The sequence below is a fragment of the Saccopteryx leptura genome, chromosome 3, assembly GCF_036850995.1.
Source record: "Saccopteryx leptura isolate mSacLep1 chromosome 3, mSacLep1_pri_phased_curated, whole genome shotgun sequence".
Lineage (NCBI taxonomy): Eukaryota > Metazoa > Chordata > Mammalia > Chiroptera > Emballonuridae > Saccopteryx > Saccopteryx leptura.
In genome coordinates this window covers 339,263,740-339,278,348 of record NC_089505.1, presented here as the reverse complement: position 1 = coordinate 339,278,348, position 14,609 = coordinate 339,263,740, and the positions used below count along the sequence as shown (strand labels likewise).

The 14,609-nt window shown below is 36.9% G+C and overlaps 1 protein-coding gene across 6 annotated transcripts in view; it reads left to right on the top strand.

Moving 5' to 3' along the window:
• UBR5 (ubiquitin protein ligase E3 component n-recognin 5) overlaps nucleotides 1-14,609 on the top strand; it is a 141,885-nt gene that overhangs the window by 118,069 nt on the left and 9,207 nt on the right. For 3 of the 6 annotated variants that reach the window (XM_066379261.1, XM_066379257.1, XM_066379258.1), the window contains exons 43-52: nucleotides 724-896; nucleotides 992-1,105; nucleotides 2,051-2,271; nucleotides 3,687-3,807; nucleotides 3,891-3,995; nucleotides 7,440-7,683; nucleotides 9,553-9,664; nucleotides 10,299-10,443; nucleotides 11,382-11,512; nucleotides 13,065-13,125. In XM_066379261.1, the coding sequence (XP_066235358.1) occupies nucleotides 724-896; nucleotides 992-1,105; nucleotides 2,051-2,271; nucleotides 3,687-3,807; nucleotides 3,891-3,995; nucleotides 7,440-7,683; nucleotides 9,553-9,664; nucleotides 10,299-10,443; nucleotides 11,382-11,512; nucleotides 13,065-13,125 (1,427 nt within the window). The remainder of the gene's footprint in view (nucleotides 1-723; nucleotides 897-991; nucleotides 1,106-2,050; nucleotides 2,272-3,686; nucleotides 3,808-3,890; nucleotides 3,996-7,439; nucleotides 7,684-9,552; nucleotides 9,665-10,298; nucleotides 10,444-11,381; nucleotides 11,513-13,064; nucleotides 13,126-14,609) is intronic. The other 3 variants (XM_066379262.1, XM_066379259.1, XM_066379260.1) reach the window with 2 other exon arrangements.

The following is a 14,609-nucleotide window of genomic DNA, read 5'->3' as shown; positions in this document are numbered from 1 at the left end:
CTAGGGCCATTGACTCTTGATAATAATTATAAGATTTTGATACTAATTATCAGCTAGCACCTTTATTCAGCACAGAGAAAGACAGCTGACCTAACTACTAATTTTTGAGAAACCAGCCATCTCTTAACAACTGTTTTCACAACACATTTTAAACATTGCTCGAAGTTTAATTCCATTAAGGGGAGTTGGTGTGCTGACTTCCTATCATGATTCATGAGTACCCACAGATTTCTCTGTTTATCTTCTTGTACAGGAACAGAACTTATAAGTAAGCAAATGCTTAAATTTCAGCTCCTGACCATCACTTCTTTTTTGAAGCCATATGTGAGCCAGGTTCTTAGTGTGCTCAGGAATCTACCTTGTATTCAGGTCTGAATCCCCAGAGAGAGAGAAGAGGGTATGGGAAACTTCCATCTAAAACAAAATGGAGCAATATTTGTTACTGCTAATATTTAATGGCAACTTTATATTGTTATTTAAAATATATACAACATAAAATTTACTCTCATAACCCTTTTAAATTGCTAATATTTTTAATTATCACTTAAATTATTATCAAAAATATTATCAAAATTTTGGACTATTGACTTGTTTTTTGAGTGGCATGAAAATTCACAAAGAGGTAATGGGAATTTTGGATTGAGCAGATTAAGATTCTTTTACCCTTCCCCAATAATTAAAGAATTTTTCTAAAAACCAAACATTTTATCTCTTTATGTTTAGGTGCTGCATTGAATGATAAGGATGATGACTCTCTTCCTGCAGAAACTGGCCAAAACCATCCATTTTTTCGACGTTCAGATTCCATGACGTTCCTTGGGTGTATACCCCCCAATCCGTTTGAAGTGCCTCTTGCTGAAGCCATCCCCTTGGCTGATCAGCCACATCTGTTGCAGGTGATTTAAATGAACTGGTCTTAAGGTTTATTTTTAATTGATTTTATTTTTTTCAAGTGTTCAATGTAACTAAAATATTTCTGTTAAAATTCCAGCCAAATGCTAGAAAGGAGGATCTTTTTGGCCGTCCAAGTCAGGGTCTTTATTCTTCATCTGCCAGTAGTGGGAAATGCTTAATGGAGGTTACAATGGATAGAAATTGCCTTGAGGTAAGATGGTAAAAATCTTTGTGATATAATATTTGTGAGTGAGCACTTGTCCCAGCATCCAGATTATTGGAAATGTGTTACTTCAGAATATTGTATTTCCCCAAATAATAGAAGTATCAGAAATTCCTGTTTTATGACAGTAAAAGGATTTCCAACTGTTTCATTAGCCTGCTTTGAGACTAACTTGGCAGGTTACTTACTTCTGTAAAGTAGTAGTTTTGTTATGTGTTCTCCCTGTTTCACAGAGTTGATTGTTGTAATGCTTTTGGAAATTGATATGTACATGTAAATATACTTTTTATGCATTGAACGTGTATAATATTAGCTTGAAACTTTTCTTTTTGAGTCTAGAATGTGAATAAGGTAATAATAATTTGTTGAGTAATTCTGTTTCCTGGGCACTGTCTCAGTCTTTATAACCATGTTGGGTAGAAAACATTGTTATCTTGCTTTTATGGGTAATAAATTGGGGCTTGGAGAGTTTACATAAATTCCATGTGGGAATACCTATTGTTAAACAGCTAGTTAAGTGAAAGCTCTAGATCTTAGATAAAAGTCTGATTTGAGAGCTTAAAATAATACCATATTGTTTCTCCAATAAAAAGGTAATAACATGTTTAAGAGCAGGCATAGAAAAAATTTAGTTAAATAGAATTTTTTATTGTCTAAACGAGAAAGGAAAAGATTGAAAATACATAAGAGACTCAAGAACCCACAGATAATACAAAGATTCCTTTAGAAATCTTGGAAACTGCTCTGGTAAATGCACTGGAATTTGTGGTTACTGAGGGGAGTCAGATGGGAGAAACAGGCTGCATCTTTGTAGCTGAAGTGCCAAACTGGAATTACATCACTTTAGTATGATTTCTATGGAGTATTAGTAAGTTGAAAACGAAATCTAGTTAGTTCTTTCAATGTGTAACTTTTAAATGTAAAAATTCATAGGTTCTTCCAACTAAAATGTCTTATGCTGCCAATTTGAAAAATGTAATGAACATGCAAAATCGGCAAAAAAAGGAGGGGGAAGAACAGAATGTGGTGCCAGAAGAAGCCGAGAGTTCAAAACCTGGGCCATCTGCTCACGATCTTGCTGCACAGCTGAAAAGTAGTCTGCTGGCAGAAATAGGACTGACTGAGAGCGAGGGGCCACCACTTACGTCGTTCAGGTATTTGCTAAGTGAAGACAGTTTTTCTATTGTATTACTTTTTGGGCTATTAAATAATTGCTATAGGAATTTCAATTTAGAAATTTTATTTCATTTGTATGTAAATAATAGAGTTAAATGTGTTATTTTGTATTTTCATAGGTTATAAGCAGATATTTAAATATTAAGTTTCAGTTTTCTGGATTTTAGGGGTTTTGGTGATATATTGTCATTGATTAGCATTATGCTTTTCTCCTCACTTTATTGAAAAAATTCTGAGACTTTTTAATGTTTAGTACTGAATTAAAGTATATATATATCAATGTCAAATAGCCAATTATAGACTTATTACCAGCAGCTCAGCTAAGGGCGAAGATGTGAATAACTAGAAAGAAGTTTCTAGATTTGTGACTCTCACACTTGCATGGGCTCCTTTGCCAGGTCCACAGGTGGTCATTTCTTGCAAGAGGTAGGTTCTTTGCTTTCCCGATAAAAATTTGCCAGCATACACTGGCTCAGTATGGCTAATCGAATGATTTGTAGAGTAATTCTATGGTTTTTGCTTACATAATGTCAGGTAATATTTTTGCTTAGAAGGAATTTAGCTAGTTTATGAAACTATATATATACACTTCATGTACACAGATAGTCATAACAACTGTAAAAGGCAAGGAAGAATTGTGGACTGAGTGGCCCAAGCTTTCTAGAAACAGTACGGATTAAGCTGAATTGGTTAGGATATATAGAAGCAGTTAGTTTGATAAAGAGAAAAATTAGAGGCAGAGAGACAAGTTAGAAAGCTGTTATTCTGGCTAGTGGTAAAATAAAAAGGGGGCTGAAATAGGACATTGCCTTCTGGTATGGAAAGGAAGAGAAACTCATAAAGGACTTGATTAGTCTGAAGGAATAGGGCACAGAAGAATTACAATGTTTCACATCAGTGCAGTAGAGAAGTAGATGATACTACTGAAAGAAGTCAGGAGCCAATGTCATTATCCTGAAGGAGGTTCTCAGTTTCACCATTTTGAGTTTGAGTTGAGTATCACTGGAGTGAGTATATTTAACACAGTGGTAATTCAGGTCCATTGTTCAAGTTTGACCTGGAGAGGGGTCTGGGAACCGTCCTAGGCAGAGGAGATGGACATTGTACTTGAAGGAGAGGAGGAAAGGAGGTAAAGTGAAAGATGGAGATAGGAGGCAGCCTGGGTAAGTATCCTACATAAAGGACAGAGGGGAAAATGGAGTAAAAATGAGATGGTTCTGTGAGGAATGAGAAGCTTATAGAAAGAAAATTCCCCAATAGAGAAGATGTGGTTTGAAGGACTTAAAACCTCAGACTATTAAAAGACCAAGTAAATTACTGTCATTGGCCAAAAGTCAGGCAGTTTTTAGAATTGGCTAAATTATGTCCCCTTCTCCCCTTAAACTTCTTACAGGCCACAGTGTAGCTTCATGGGAATGGTTATTTCCCACGATATGCTGCTGGGACGTTGGCGCCTTTCACTAGAACTGTTCGGCAGGGTATTCATGGAAGATGTTGGAGCAGAACCTGGATCGGTATGTATTTTGAGCACTTGAAATTCTATTTTGTCTGTAAGAATGTATTTCAGAAAATAATTCTGTCGTGCATTTTTTTTAAGATCCTAACCGAATTGGGTGGTTTTGAGGTAAAAGAATCAAAGTTCCGTAGAGAAATGGAAAAACTGAGAAATCAGCAGTCAAGAGATTTATCACTAGAGGTAAAGGTATTTAGATTTTCTTATACTATATATAGATAGTATGTCATATAAAGTTTAAAAACAAAAATTAACAATCATGCTTAGGGCTATGTGCTGTATAAAGTCAAAGTTTAAAGAAAATAGATGATAATTACCACATTTAGAATAGTGGCCATCTCTGGCAGTAAGATTTCCTAGCATCCTCTAGTGATGATCAATGAGTTGCTTTTTTCTTTTTTAAGTATCATGAACACATGAATTTAAATGTTTTTGGTGTGTTTTCATTGAGGGTATTATTCCAACTGATGTTTAAATTGTCTTTCTCTGGCTAATGGGAGTGTGGTTCCTTTTTGGCTCCTGAGTTTTTGTTTTTTGGGTTTTTTTTGTATTTTTCCGAAGCTGGAAACAGGGAGGCAGTCAGACAGACTCCCGCATGCGCCCGACCGGATCCACCCGGCATGCCCACCAGGGGGCGATGCTCTGCCCATCCGGGGCATCGCTCTGTTGTGACCAGAGCCACTCTAGCGCCTGGGGCAGAGGCCAAAGAGCCATCCCCAGCGCCCGGGCCATCTTTTGCTCCAGTGGAGCCTCGGCTGCAGGAGGGGAAGAGAGAGACAGAGAGGAAGGAGAGGGGGAGGGGTGGAGAAGCAAATGGGCGCTTCTCCTATGTGCCCTGGCCGGGAATCGAACCCGGGACTCCTGCACGCCAGGCCGACGCTCTACCACTGAGCCAACCGGCCAGGGCGGCTCCTGAGTTTTTTTGACATGACTCCATTGTCTTTGATAACTTCCTTACTTTTAGTATTTCTCTCATTGTATATTTCCTGTCATAGACCTTACTTAAGTCAGCCATTTCATTAAGCCCTTGTTCGTTTTAGTAGGAAATTGTATTTTGAGATTATAATTTGGGCTCTAGGGTTGCTCATTGCCTCCTGGATTGGTCATTGTTTTTAGGTCTTTTTTTTTTTTTTTTTTTAAGTAATTCAGAAACTTTTATTGTCCTAAATGTCTTTTAAATTTTTACTTTAAATTTATTGTGTTTACATGGTTTCAAGTGTCCCACTCAATATAATATCTATACCCCCCCCACTGTACCCCCCCAATGTCCCATGCAAAGTCTCTTTCCATTCTCATTTTACCCTCTTCCCCCCCCCAACTCCATCCCCCTTCCCCTCTGGGAATTAATGCCCTGTTATCTGTATCTATGAATTATGTATATATAATTAGGCTAATCCCTTCGTTTTCTTTGATCCCTTTCCCTCTCCCCCTTCCCTCTGACAGCTGTCCTTCTGTTCCCTGTGACCCTGCCTGTGTTTGTTATGTTCCTAAGTTTATTGTGCTGTTAGATTCCATATGAGATCTAGGCCTTTTTAGTGGAGATAGCTAGGAAATGTTCCTTAACAAACAAAAAGAGAAGAAAGTTACATCATGAGTTCATCCCTTTCAAACTCAAGATTAAGGAGCACAAGCTTGTTTTATTTTCACCTTTTAGTCTTTTTCTTTTTTTGTGACAGAAATAGAGGGACAGATAGGGACAGAGAGGAAGGGAGAGAGATGAGAAGCATCAGTTCTTCATTATGACTCCTTAGTCTCCTTAGTTGTTCATTGATTGATTTCTCATGTGTCTCTTGAATGGGGGCTACAGTAGAGCAAGTGACCCCTTGCTCAAGCCAGTGACTTTAGGCTCAAGCCAGTGACCCTGCACTCAAGCCGGAGACCTCAGGGTTTTGAACCTGGGTCCTCTGCATCCCAGTCTGATGCTGTATCTACTGTGCCATCACCTGCTCAGGCTTCACCTTTTAGTTTTTATCTCCTTTTTTTCAAACTAAATATCCGAATTCCCAAACACTAATAAAATTACTCATTTGCTTTTATCCTATAGCGTACACACAGCAGTCTTAGAATCACAATGTCAACACTACCACAAAATGATATTGAAAATAGCTTAAGAATTTTTTGCATTTTTTTTTTTTTTTTTTTTGTCCTTAGAGCACAACTAGTTGGAGATTTATGGTCAAATTACTTTGTTTTAAAATTACTTGAATTAATTTATCTTTACATGGTTTTGCTACCATTTCTATAAATAGGGCCTTTTGTTTCATTTTGCTTTCAGGTTTTAGGGATTGCTTTTTCTTTTTAAAAAAATATTTTTCCTAAGTAATATAAAATATCTAGTGTTGCATGGTAAACTCTACAAAGAACATGTATTTGTTCAGAGATCTAGTTTCCATTCCAATTTCTGTCTCTTTTCGATGTCCCCCACCCTTCAAGTTTTTTATCAGTTTATTTCTCTCCCCCCTTTAAAACAATATAATTGTCTGTGTGTATTCATTACCTCTCTCTCCTCCACTCCCTACCCTGAGTGTGCTATACATTTTACTCCATCTTTCTGTTCCCAATAAAGAGAGAAAGTCTTAACTGTATATAGAGATATTCTGCTTCCTTTTGCAGCAGCTTTGTCTTAGTGTACTGCATTTTATGGTTGTATCAGTTTTTTCCGCTGTTCTCCTATTGGTAGACATTTGGGTTTGTTTCCAGTCTTTTGCTGTTATATTAGTGGTGATGAATAGCCTCATGTGTGCTTCTATTTTGGGTTAGTGTGTCTTTGAGATAGATTCCTAGACACGGAACCTGTGTCAAAGGACATGTGCATACATAATTTTGCCAAATATTGGCAAATACCTCTGCATAATGATTGTATATTTTTACACTTTCAATATTAATATGAGAGTACCTGATTCTCCATAGTCTTGCCAGCAGTTTTCAAATTTTTGCCAATCTGATAGATTAAAAAATGGTATCATAGTATAGTTTAAATGTGCATTTCTCTTATGAGCAAAGTTAAACATTGTTCTATATATTTAAGGATATTAAGGATATTTCTTTTTCTATAAGCTTTGTTGAAATACCTTGTTCCCTGCCAAAAAGAAAGCTCTTGTCTGTTTTTTTCTACTTAAGTTCTTTTCTTAGTTCTTTTGGTTTTTTTTTGTTTGTTTATTTTGAGAAGCACTTTATCTTTAGGTGATATGCATACTACTCATGAATGTGTATCTTTGTACTAGAAAGTACAAAAATGTCTCCCAGTTCGCCATTTTTCTGTTACTTTCCGTATGGTGTTCTGTCACCAAAGGAATATTCCATGTTCTAGTATTTGCTATTAAAATTAATTTACATTTCTGTCCACTTGTAGTTTATTCTAGTGCATTCCAAAATGGAATGAATTGCTATTTCTAGTAAATCTTTTAAGAAAGTTTTAGTATTGAATTAAATTCCATTATCCTGATTTAACACAAAACATTCTTACATACTTTAGAATGTTGTTTATTTGGAATGCATAAATTTCTGAGAACCCAGGTTACTTTGTAGTTACATATTTAAATTGTCAAGAAAAAGCTAAAAATAGATCTTACATAGAAAATTTCCGTTGGTTTCCGACACTGAATTTCTTTCTTTCTGATATGTTTTTAACAGGTCGATCGGGATCGGGATCTTCTTATTCAGCAGACCATGAGGCAGCTTAATAATCACTTTGGTCGAAGATGTGCTACTACACCAATGGCTGTACACAGAGTAAAAGTCACATTTAAGGATGAGCCAGGAGAGGGCAGTGGTGTAGCACGAAGTTTTTATACAGCCATTGCACAAGCATTTTTGTCAAATGAAAAATTGCCAAATCTAGATTGTATCCAAAATGCCAACAAAGGCACTCATACAAGTAAGTACTTGACAGATAACAAGCATCATAAAAATCTTTCCTTGTTTGATTGAAACAATGATAATCATGTGCATATGTATTTATTGTGGGAGAACTTCAATGTACATTTACATTTTTATATACTTTTATTCTAAATTAATGATTTAATCTTGCTTAAACTACTCTGATCGACAGTTCAGCAGTTTGCTCTTCTGCCACATTTGTCTTCCTTAATGTTATGTTTGAGTTTCTCCTCTCAGTTGTTATAGGTTGGGGGGTGGGAGGTGGTAAGATACATGGTGATATAAAAGTTCAGTGAGCAGACTGCAGTATTTCCCCCACCCTCTATTTAGGTGGTACAGATACCTGAGAAGAAAACACTATTCTCTACAGCAGTGCTAGAGAGAGTATGATTTGTAGAGTTGCTGCTGGTTCCCAATGAGATAATGAAGCCTGCAACCAAATATAAATTGGCTGACTGTGTCACTACTCTCATTGTTTTTTTTTTTTTTTTTTTTTTTTTTTTTTTTTTTTTTTTTTCGTTTTTCTGAAGCTGGAAACGGGGAGAGACAGTCAGACAGACTCCCGCATGCGCCCGACCGGGATCCACCCGGCACGCCCACCATGGGGCGACGCTCTGCCCACCAGGGGGCGATGCTCTGCCCATCCTGGGCGTCGCCATGTTGCGACCAGAGCCACTCTAGCGCCTGAGGCAGAGGCCACAGAGCCATCCCCAGCGCCCGGGCCATCTTTGCTCCAATGGAGCCTTGGCTGCGGGAGGGGAAGAGAGAGACAGAGAGGAAAGCGCGGCGGAGGGGTGGAGAAGCAAATGGGCGCTTCTCCTGTGTGCCCTGGCCGGGAATCAAACCCGGGTCCTCCGCACGCTAGGCCGATGCTCTACCGCTGAGCCAACCGGCCAGGGCTACTCTCATTGTTTAGTATAGTGTTTTATATGTTTTTTGGTAGTAAGATTTCTATTAATTTGCTGCTTTAGTGCAAGCTCTTTACCTCCTCGGGGGACCAGCATTTTGTGATTAGAACTCTTTCCTAATTTTTAAGATTACAGTTAGAAAATTAAGAAGTCTGCAAGTTATAAGAGCCTTAAGGTAGGTGATAATTGGAGATTCAGGTAAAGTAGGGGCACAACAATGTGTCAATATTATAGGTGGATGGATATAGTAATTGAGGGAGAGGGAGTTACTAAGAAAATCTTGTCTTTTACCTAGGCTATAGATATATTTTATTGGGGTTCTGTAAACTGCCACCATAGAGGCTGAAGGAGCTCTGGAAAGGATTGAGGCTGAAAAGATGGGAGCATACCCCAGGCTTTCATCATTAGTTTCACCATTTGACTCTGTAGTCTTTAGTAATAAGAAATTAGTAACTATAAATTAGGAAACCTGAAGAATCATAACAATTCAGAAATAACTTTTTGCATATTCTTAGGGACCCATACTCTAACTTATTTATGTTTATAGTTTTAATAATAATAGCTAATGTTCTGGGTGGCCTGCAATGCTTAAAAACAAATATTAATATTAGAGAAGATATTCAAATATGGTTCTAATCCTGTAAGAAATCTCAGCATGATTTATCGTGAAACTTAAAATAGCCCCAGTTGCTACATATTATTTCACAGCTTTGACATGACAAGGGGAAAATTCATTAAACAAATACTAAGTGAACATCTGTTACATGCTAGATACATTCAGCACAATCACCCCAACCCTCAAAACCCTAGGGGGAATGAGAAAGGCACTAACACAGATGGTAAGAAAGATGACCTAAAGCTGTAATGTCTTAACTATGTTTGGTCATGCCCTCACGTTGATTTTAAAGAGGCTGAATTGACGTTCATCTAAACAAAGTGTATTTTATATTTTCTTTCAGGTTTAATGCAGAGATTAAGGAACAGAGGAGAGCGGGATCGGGAGAGGGAAAGAGAAAGGGAAATGAGGAGAAGTAGCGGCTTACGAGCAGGTTCTCGGAGAGATCGGGATAGGTGAGATCCTTTTGTATCTTTTATTGAATTTGGGTGAATTGAAGGTAGGCCTGTAAATAAAAGAATCTATTATAAACTTTTTTTAGAAAATTAAAGTTAATATTTGTATATATACATAATTCAAATAGTCTAACCAACTGATATTAAAATGTTCTGGTTTAAAAACTCAAGGGCAGTTGAAATATTTGCTTCTTATTTATTCTCAAGTTATTTTTAAAACTTTTTTATAGATAAATTTTTATTTAATTTTTAAAACTTTTATTCATTGCATTCTTAAGTTTGTTTTAAAATTATAATTGTGGCAATTATTTCATTTAAACCTTTTAATTCTCCTTTTAGGGTGAATGGCATTTTACTTTCAGAAATTATGGGTGGGTTCTTGATTCTGGTGTTTTAGCGTCCTACTCCTTAGAATCAAATTTTACTATGCATTGTGAATTTATAGATTTTCAAGTGACAAAATCAAGATCATCTTTATTGCCCAGCCACCCTTTCTTTAGGCATTCCACTACCTTCCTGTCCCAGAACTTCAGCAATCTTTATGCTTTGGTTTTCAACTTCATCACCAGTTGTGCCGATATTTTCATTTTGCAGACAAAGGAAATGAAGTCATAATACCTTGTTCTTCTTTCAGAGACTTTAGAAGACAGCTTTCCATTGACACTAGACCCTTCAGACCAGCCTCTGAAGGGAATCCTAGTGATGATCCTGATCCTCTGCCAGCACATCGTCAGGCACTTGGAGAAAGGCTCTATCCACGTGTACAAGCAATGCAACCAGTATGTACACTGCACTTAGTTGTCACCCAACTGGCTGTGTGCCATTTTTATTTTTGAATTAAAGCTGGTATTTTAAAAATTGTCAGCTCCTGAAAAACCATGTGGTTTGAGGACTGTAGTAAGAAGGAAGCTTGGGAGGGAAAATGGTTGCTGGAGGGTGTAACTATATATTATATAGCTTGAAATTTGTTATTTCCTAATTATGCTACCTTGGCATTCTATCTAATAAGTTCCTGTGTGCTAAAGAATTCTCTGTGCGTTGTATGTTGTATTTATTTGTACCCTCATTTGCACAAGTTATCATTACATTTTAAAGCAAACTTTTTATCTGTTACCAACCTGTAGCTAGAACACATTATAAATATTGTACTTTAGTGCCAATAAGAATGGCAAGGATTTTATTTTGAATGTTCTGTCAGATGTCTCTTTCATAATATGAAACAAACTAGTTGTGTTTTTTGTCTTTATACATAACTATATGTACATGTTATAGCAATAGAAAAATAAAACAGAGAAACCCAATTTCTTTTAGTAAAGCCTGAGCCTTAAATATAAGCATCTTGATCTCTTTTCCTCCCTCTTCATTTCTTCCCTCCCTCTTTCTTTTTTCTACCCTAAGTGAAAGAATGTTTCTGGCTCTCTGATAGTAAATAGAGTATTTGCATGTTTACTCATGAATATCAAAAGCGTTACAGAAAGGCTAGCCATCCAGATATTAAACTAGCTTTAACAAGACTGTGCTAGTCCATGGACTATCCCTTCCTTACCAGAGTTCTCTATAATTAAGCTTCTAGTTTAATAAAATACCATGCTGGTTCAGAAATTTTGAATTGTTTTCTAAGTTTCTTGTATTCTCATATTTTTGGGGGGTAAGATTGCTGATTTAGACAAGAGGTTTCAGAGAATAGGGGCAATTAACATTTATTCATCATTTACAGGCTTTTGCAAGTAAAATCACTGGCATGTTGTTGGAATTATCTCCAGCTCAGCTGCTGCTTCTTCTGGCAAGTGAAGATTCTTTGAGAGCAAGAGTGGATGAGGCCATGGAACTTATTATTGCACATGGACGGTAATGTGTACAATTGGGAAAGCATTTCAGTTTAAACATCAGCTACTTTATTATTAGGATATAGTTGCCACCATATCTTAGAATTTATTCTACAAAGCACAGGACTTGAAATGGCTTTTTAAATGGGTTAAAATCCATGATTGAGACAGCTGAGTTTCAAATGTATTAGAAAGGTAGAGTTTTAGCAGTCTCTTAGCATACCTGATATTTAGAAACTATAAGACGTATATCTCAAATACTCCATAGAGGACCCCTCATGGCAGAAACCAAATACCTCAAGGAACTGGGGTATAATCCCTGAGTTCTTGCCATAAGCATGAAGTTTCTTTTAGGCCTCCTGATTTATCTTAATTCATGCAAGTTTTTGCTTTCCATTGTGTAATATATTTGTTTTAATATAAAAAATTTAAATATCTAACAGTTAACTTACCCTTTTCCATTGAGACGTTAGGAAGATATGTCATACCTATTCTATGCGTTCTATCCTGATGCTACTCTAATATCCAGTTTTAGGCTCTTTGAGGTGTTATTTTAGATGGAAATCTCTTTTTTTCCTAGTCATGATTTTGAATGAGGAACTTAGATATAGTTCTAGAGGTAGAAAGGTAGGGGTAGGTTAAGCACTGAAACTAAATAGCTACTTTCCCGGTTTCAGAGACGAATAGTGTAAGCCAAAGACTATTGCTAGAAATTTGTTTTCTTTGCTATTATTACTTTTCATCCCTAGACTTTGTGTGCTATATCTTTATTCCTTTTCTGTGTCTCTAGAGGTATCAGCATATGATACAGCTTAGCCTATGATAGAAAAAGTTGAGTTTTATAAATATATGTAAGGTTTGCTAATTTAGTTACTGGATTGCCAGTAACATAAAATATTGATTGATTTCTTTACCTGGTTTAACAGTGAAGGTATTAGTATCCTAGAATAATACCCTAAAGAATTAGATTCCACCTGACCAAGTGGTGGCACAGTGGATAGTGTTGACCTGGGATGCTGAGGACCCAGAGGTTGCGGGCTTGAGCATGTGCTCATCCAGCTTGAGCTTGGGATCATAGACATGACCCCATGGTCACTGGCTTGAGCAAGGGGTCACTGGCTCAGCTGGAGCCCCCCAGTCAAGGTACATATGAGAAAGCAATCAATGAACAACTAGTGACGCAATGATGAGTTGATGCTTCTCATCTCTCTCCTTTCCTGTCTGTCCCTCTCTTGCTTTAAAAAAAAAATTGATTCCTGCTGTGATTGTTTTCTGAACATTTTTCTGTTTACAGTGCTCCCTGGAGCTTAAGTTTCAGAATCCCTTTGAAGACCACATTTATTTTGTCTTAGCCTTTAGTTCATTATCATCAGTTATACACGAGCATCTATTGCTTTTTGTGTGTATGATTAGAGACTTCTCTGCAGTAAGACTGTAACTGTTCTGGATATTTGTTTACTTCAAAACTTAAATTTATAAATTCTTATAAGTTTAACTTCACATGTTTTCTCTACACTAAATTCTAGAAGTTTCAGTTATCTAGAATGTGAAAGACGTTTTTTGTTTGATTTTAGGGAAAACGGAGCTGATAGTATCCTGGATCTTGGATTATTAGACTCCTCAGAAAAGGTACAGGTAAGGGATATTTTGTACATGTGCTAATAATAAGCACTTGGAATTTGAATTACAGAAGGGAAGAAAAGACATTTATGAAGAAACTATGTTTCTAAATAAAACGCTTGATAACAGTAGGGAAAGAAACAAAGGTGTCATGTATGGAATCGAGTAATAAGATTGTCTTAATTTGCCTGACTTGTGGTGGCGCAGTGGATAAAGCGTTGACCTGGAACGTTGAGGTTGCCGGTTGAGGCCCAGTCAAGGCACATGGGAGTTGATGCTTCCTGCTCCTCCCTCTCCTCTCTCTCCCCCCTTCTTTAAAAAAAAAAAAAAAAAGATTGTCTTAATTAGGGTTCAGTGTAACCCCACTCACTGGAGCATAGCCTGAGTTAAGCTTTAAATTAGAGATACCATGAATTAATAGCAGAGGAAAGGCAATATGTAATTCTAGAGCACATTCCTCAAAGAAGCAGTGAGTGCCAAAGATGGAGACAAAATGTGACATGGTACAGCAGTAAGGAAGGCTTTTTAGTGCATGGTGCATTTCATTTTAAACTACCTGAGAACCTCATTGTCAGCCAAGGTGGAGCAAATCCAATCTAATTTTATCTCTTTCACTGCTTACAACTGAAAACTCTGGACATAATACAAAATGGAACTAACTGCCTGAGGATCATGAAAAGTAAACAGAAGCATACAGATTGTATTATTCTCTGCATTAAGCCTAGAGAGAGATATCAAAACTTGAAAAATGTTGGAATGGCAGTGTTTTAAGGAGGGGACAGTAAAGTTGATCACTGTCACTTCATCTTAGCTGGAAAGTAGAGCAAAGGCTTTGAGAACTAACCTACAGTAAACCACCATCCAAGTCCCACACTACAAATAGTGAATATGCAGGGCAGGCCCTGAACAGTGTAATAAAGGGCTTTGGAAACTGAATTGATATTGGAACCACTGCACACAGAAGGTGACACCTTCTGTGTCTGAAGCCTTCTGGGTTGATTGCCTACTAGAGCCAAAATGTCAACATTCTTCATACCATTTTAACAAGACCCTGACTTTCACAACTTAACATTCAAAGTCCAGGATACACTGACCAGTCTCCCAGGGAAAAAACCAATAGATGCTAACTAAAATTACCCACTTGTTGGAATTATCAAAGCCTTTATATTTCATGTTCTATGAGATAAAGGTAAACACTAAGGAATGACAAGATAGAGGTTCTAAGCAGAGAAATAGAAACCTAAGAAAATGAAAGGAAAAACTTAGAATTATAAATATAATGTCTGAAAGAAAAAATTCACTGGGTAGGTCAATAGCAGAATGAAGATGACAAAGGAAAGTGTCACTCAGTTTTAAAAGAGCTAGAAGTGATCCATTCTGAAAAACAGATTTCAAACAAATATTTCAAGGACCATTTACTATCAGACAGTCATGTCATTGGAATATTCAGAAAAGAAAAGAGCTTGCTACAGAAAAAATATTTGAGGAAATAATAGCTA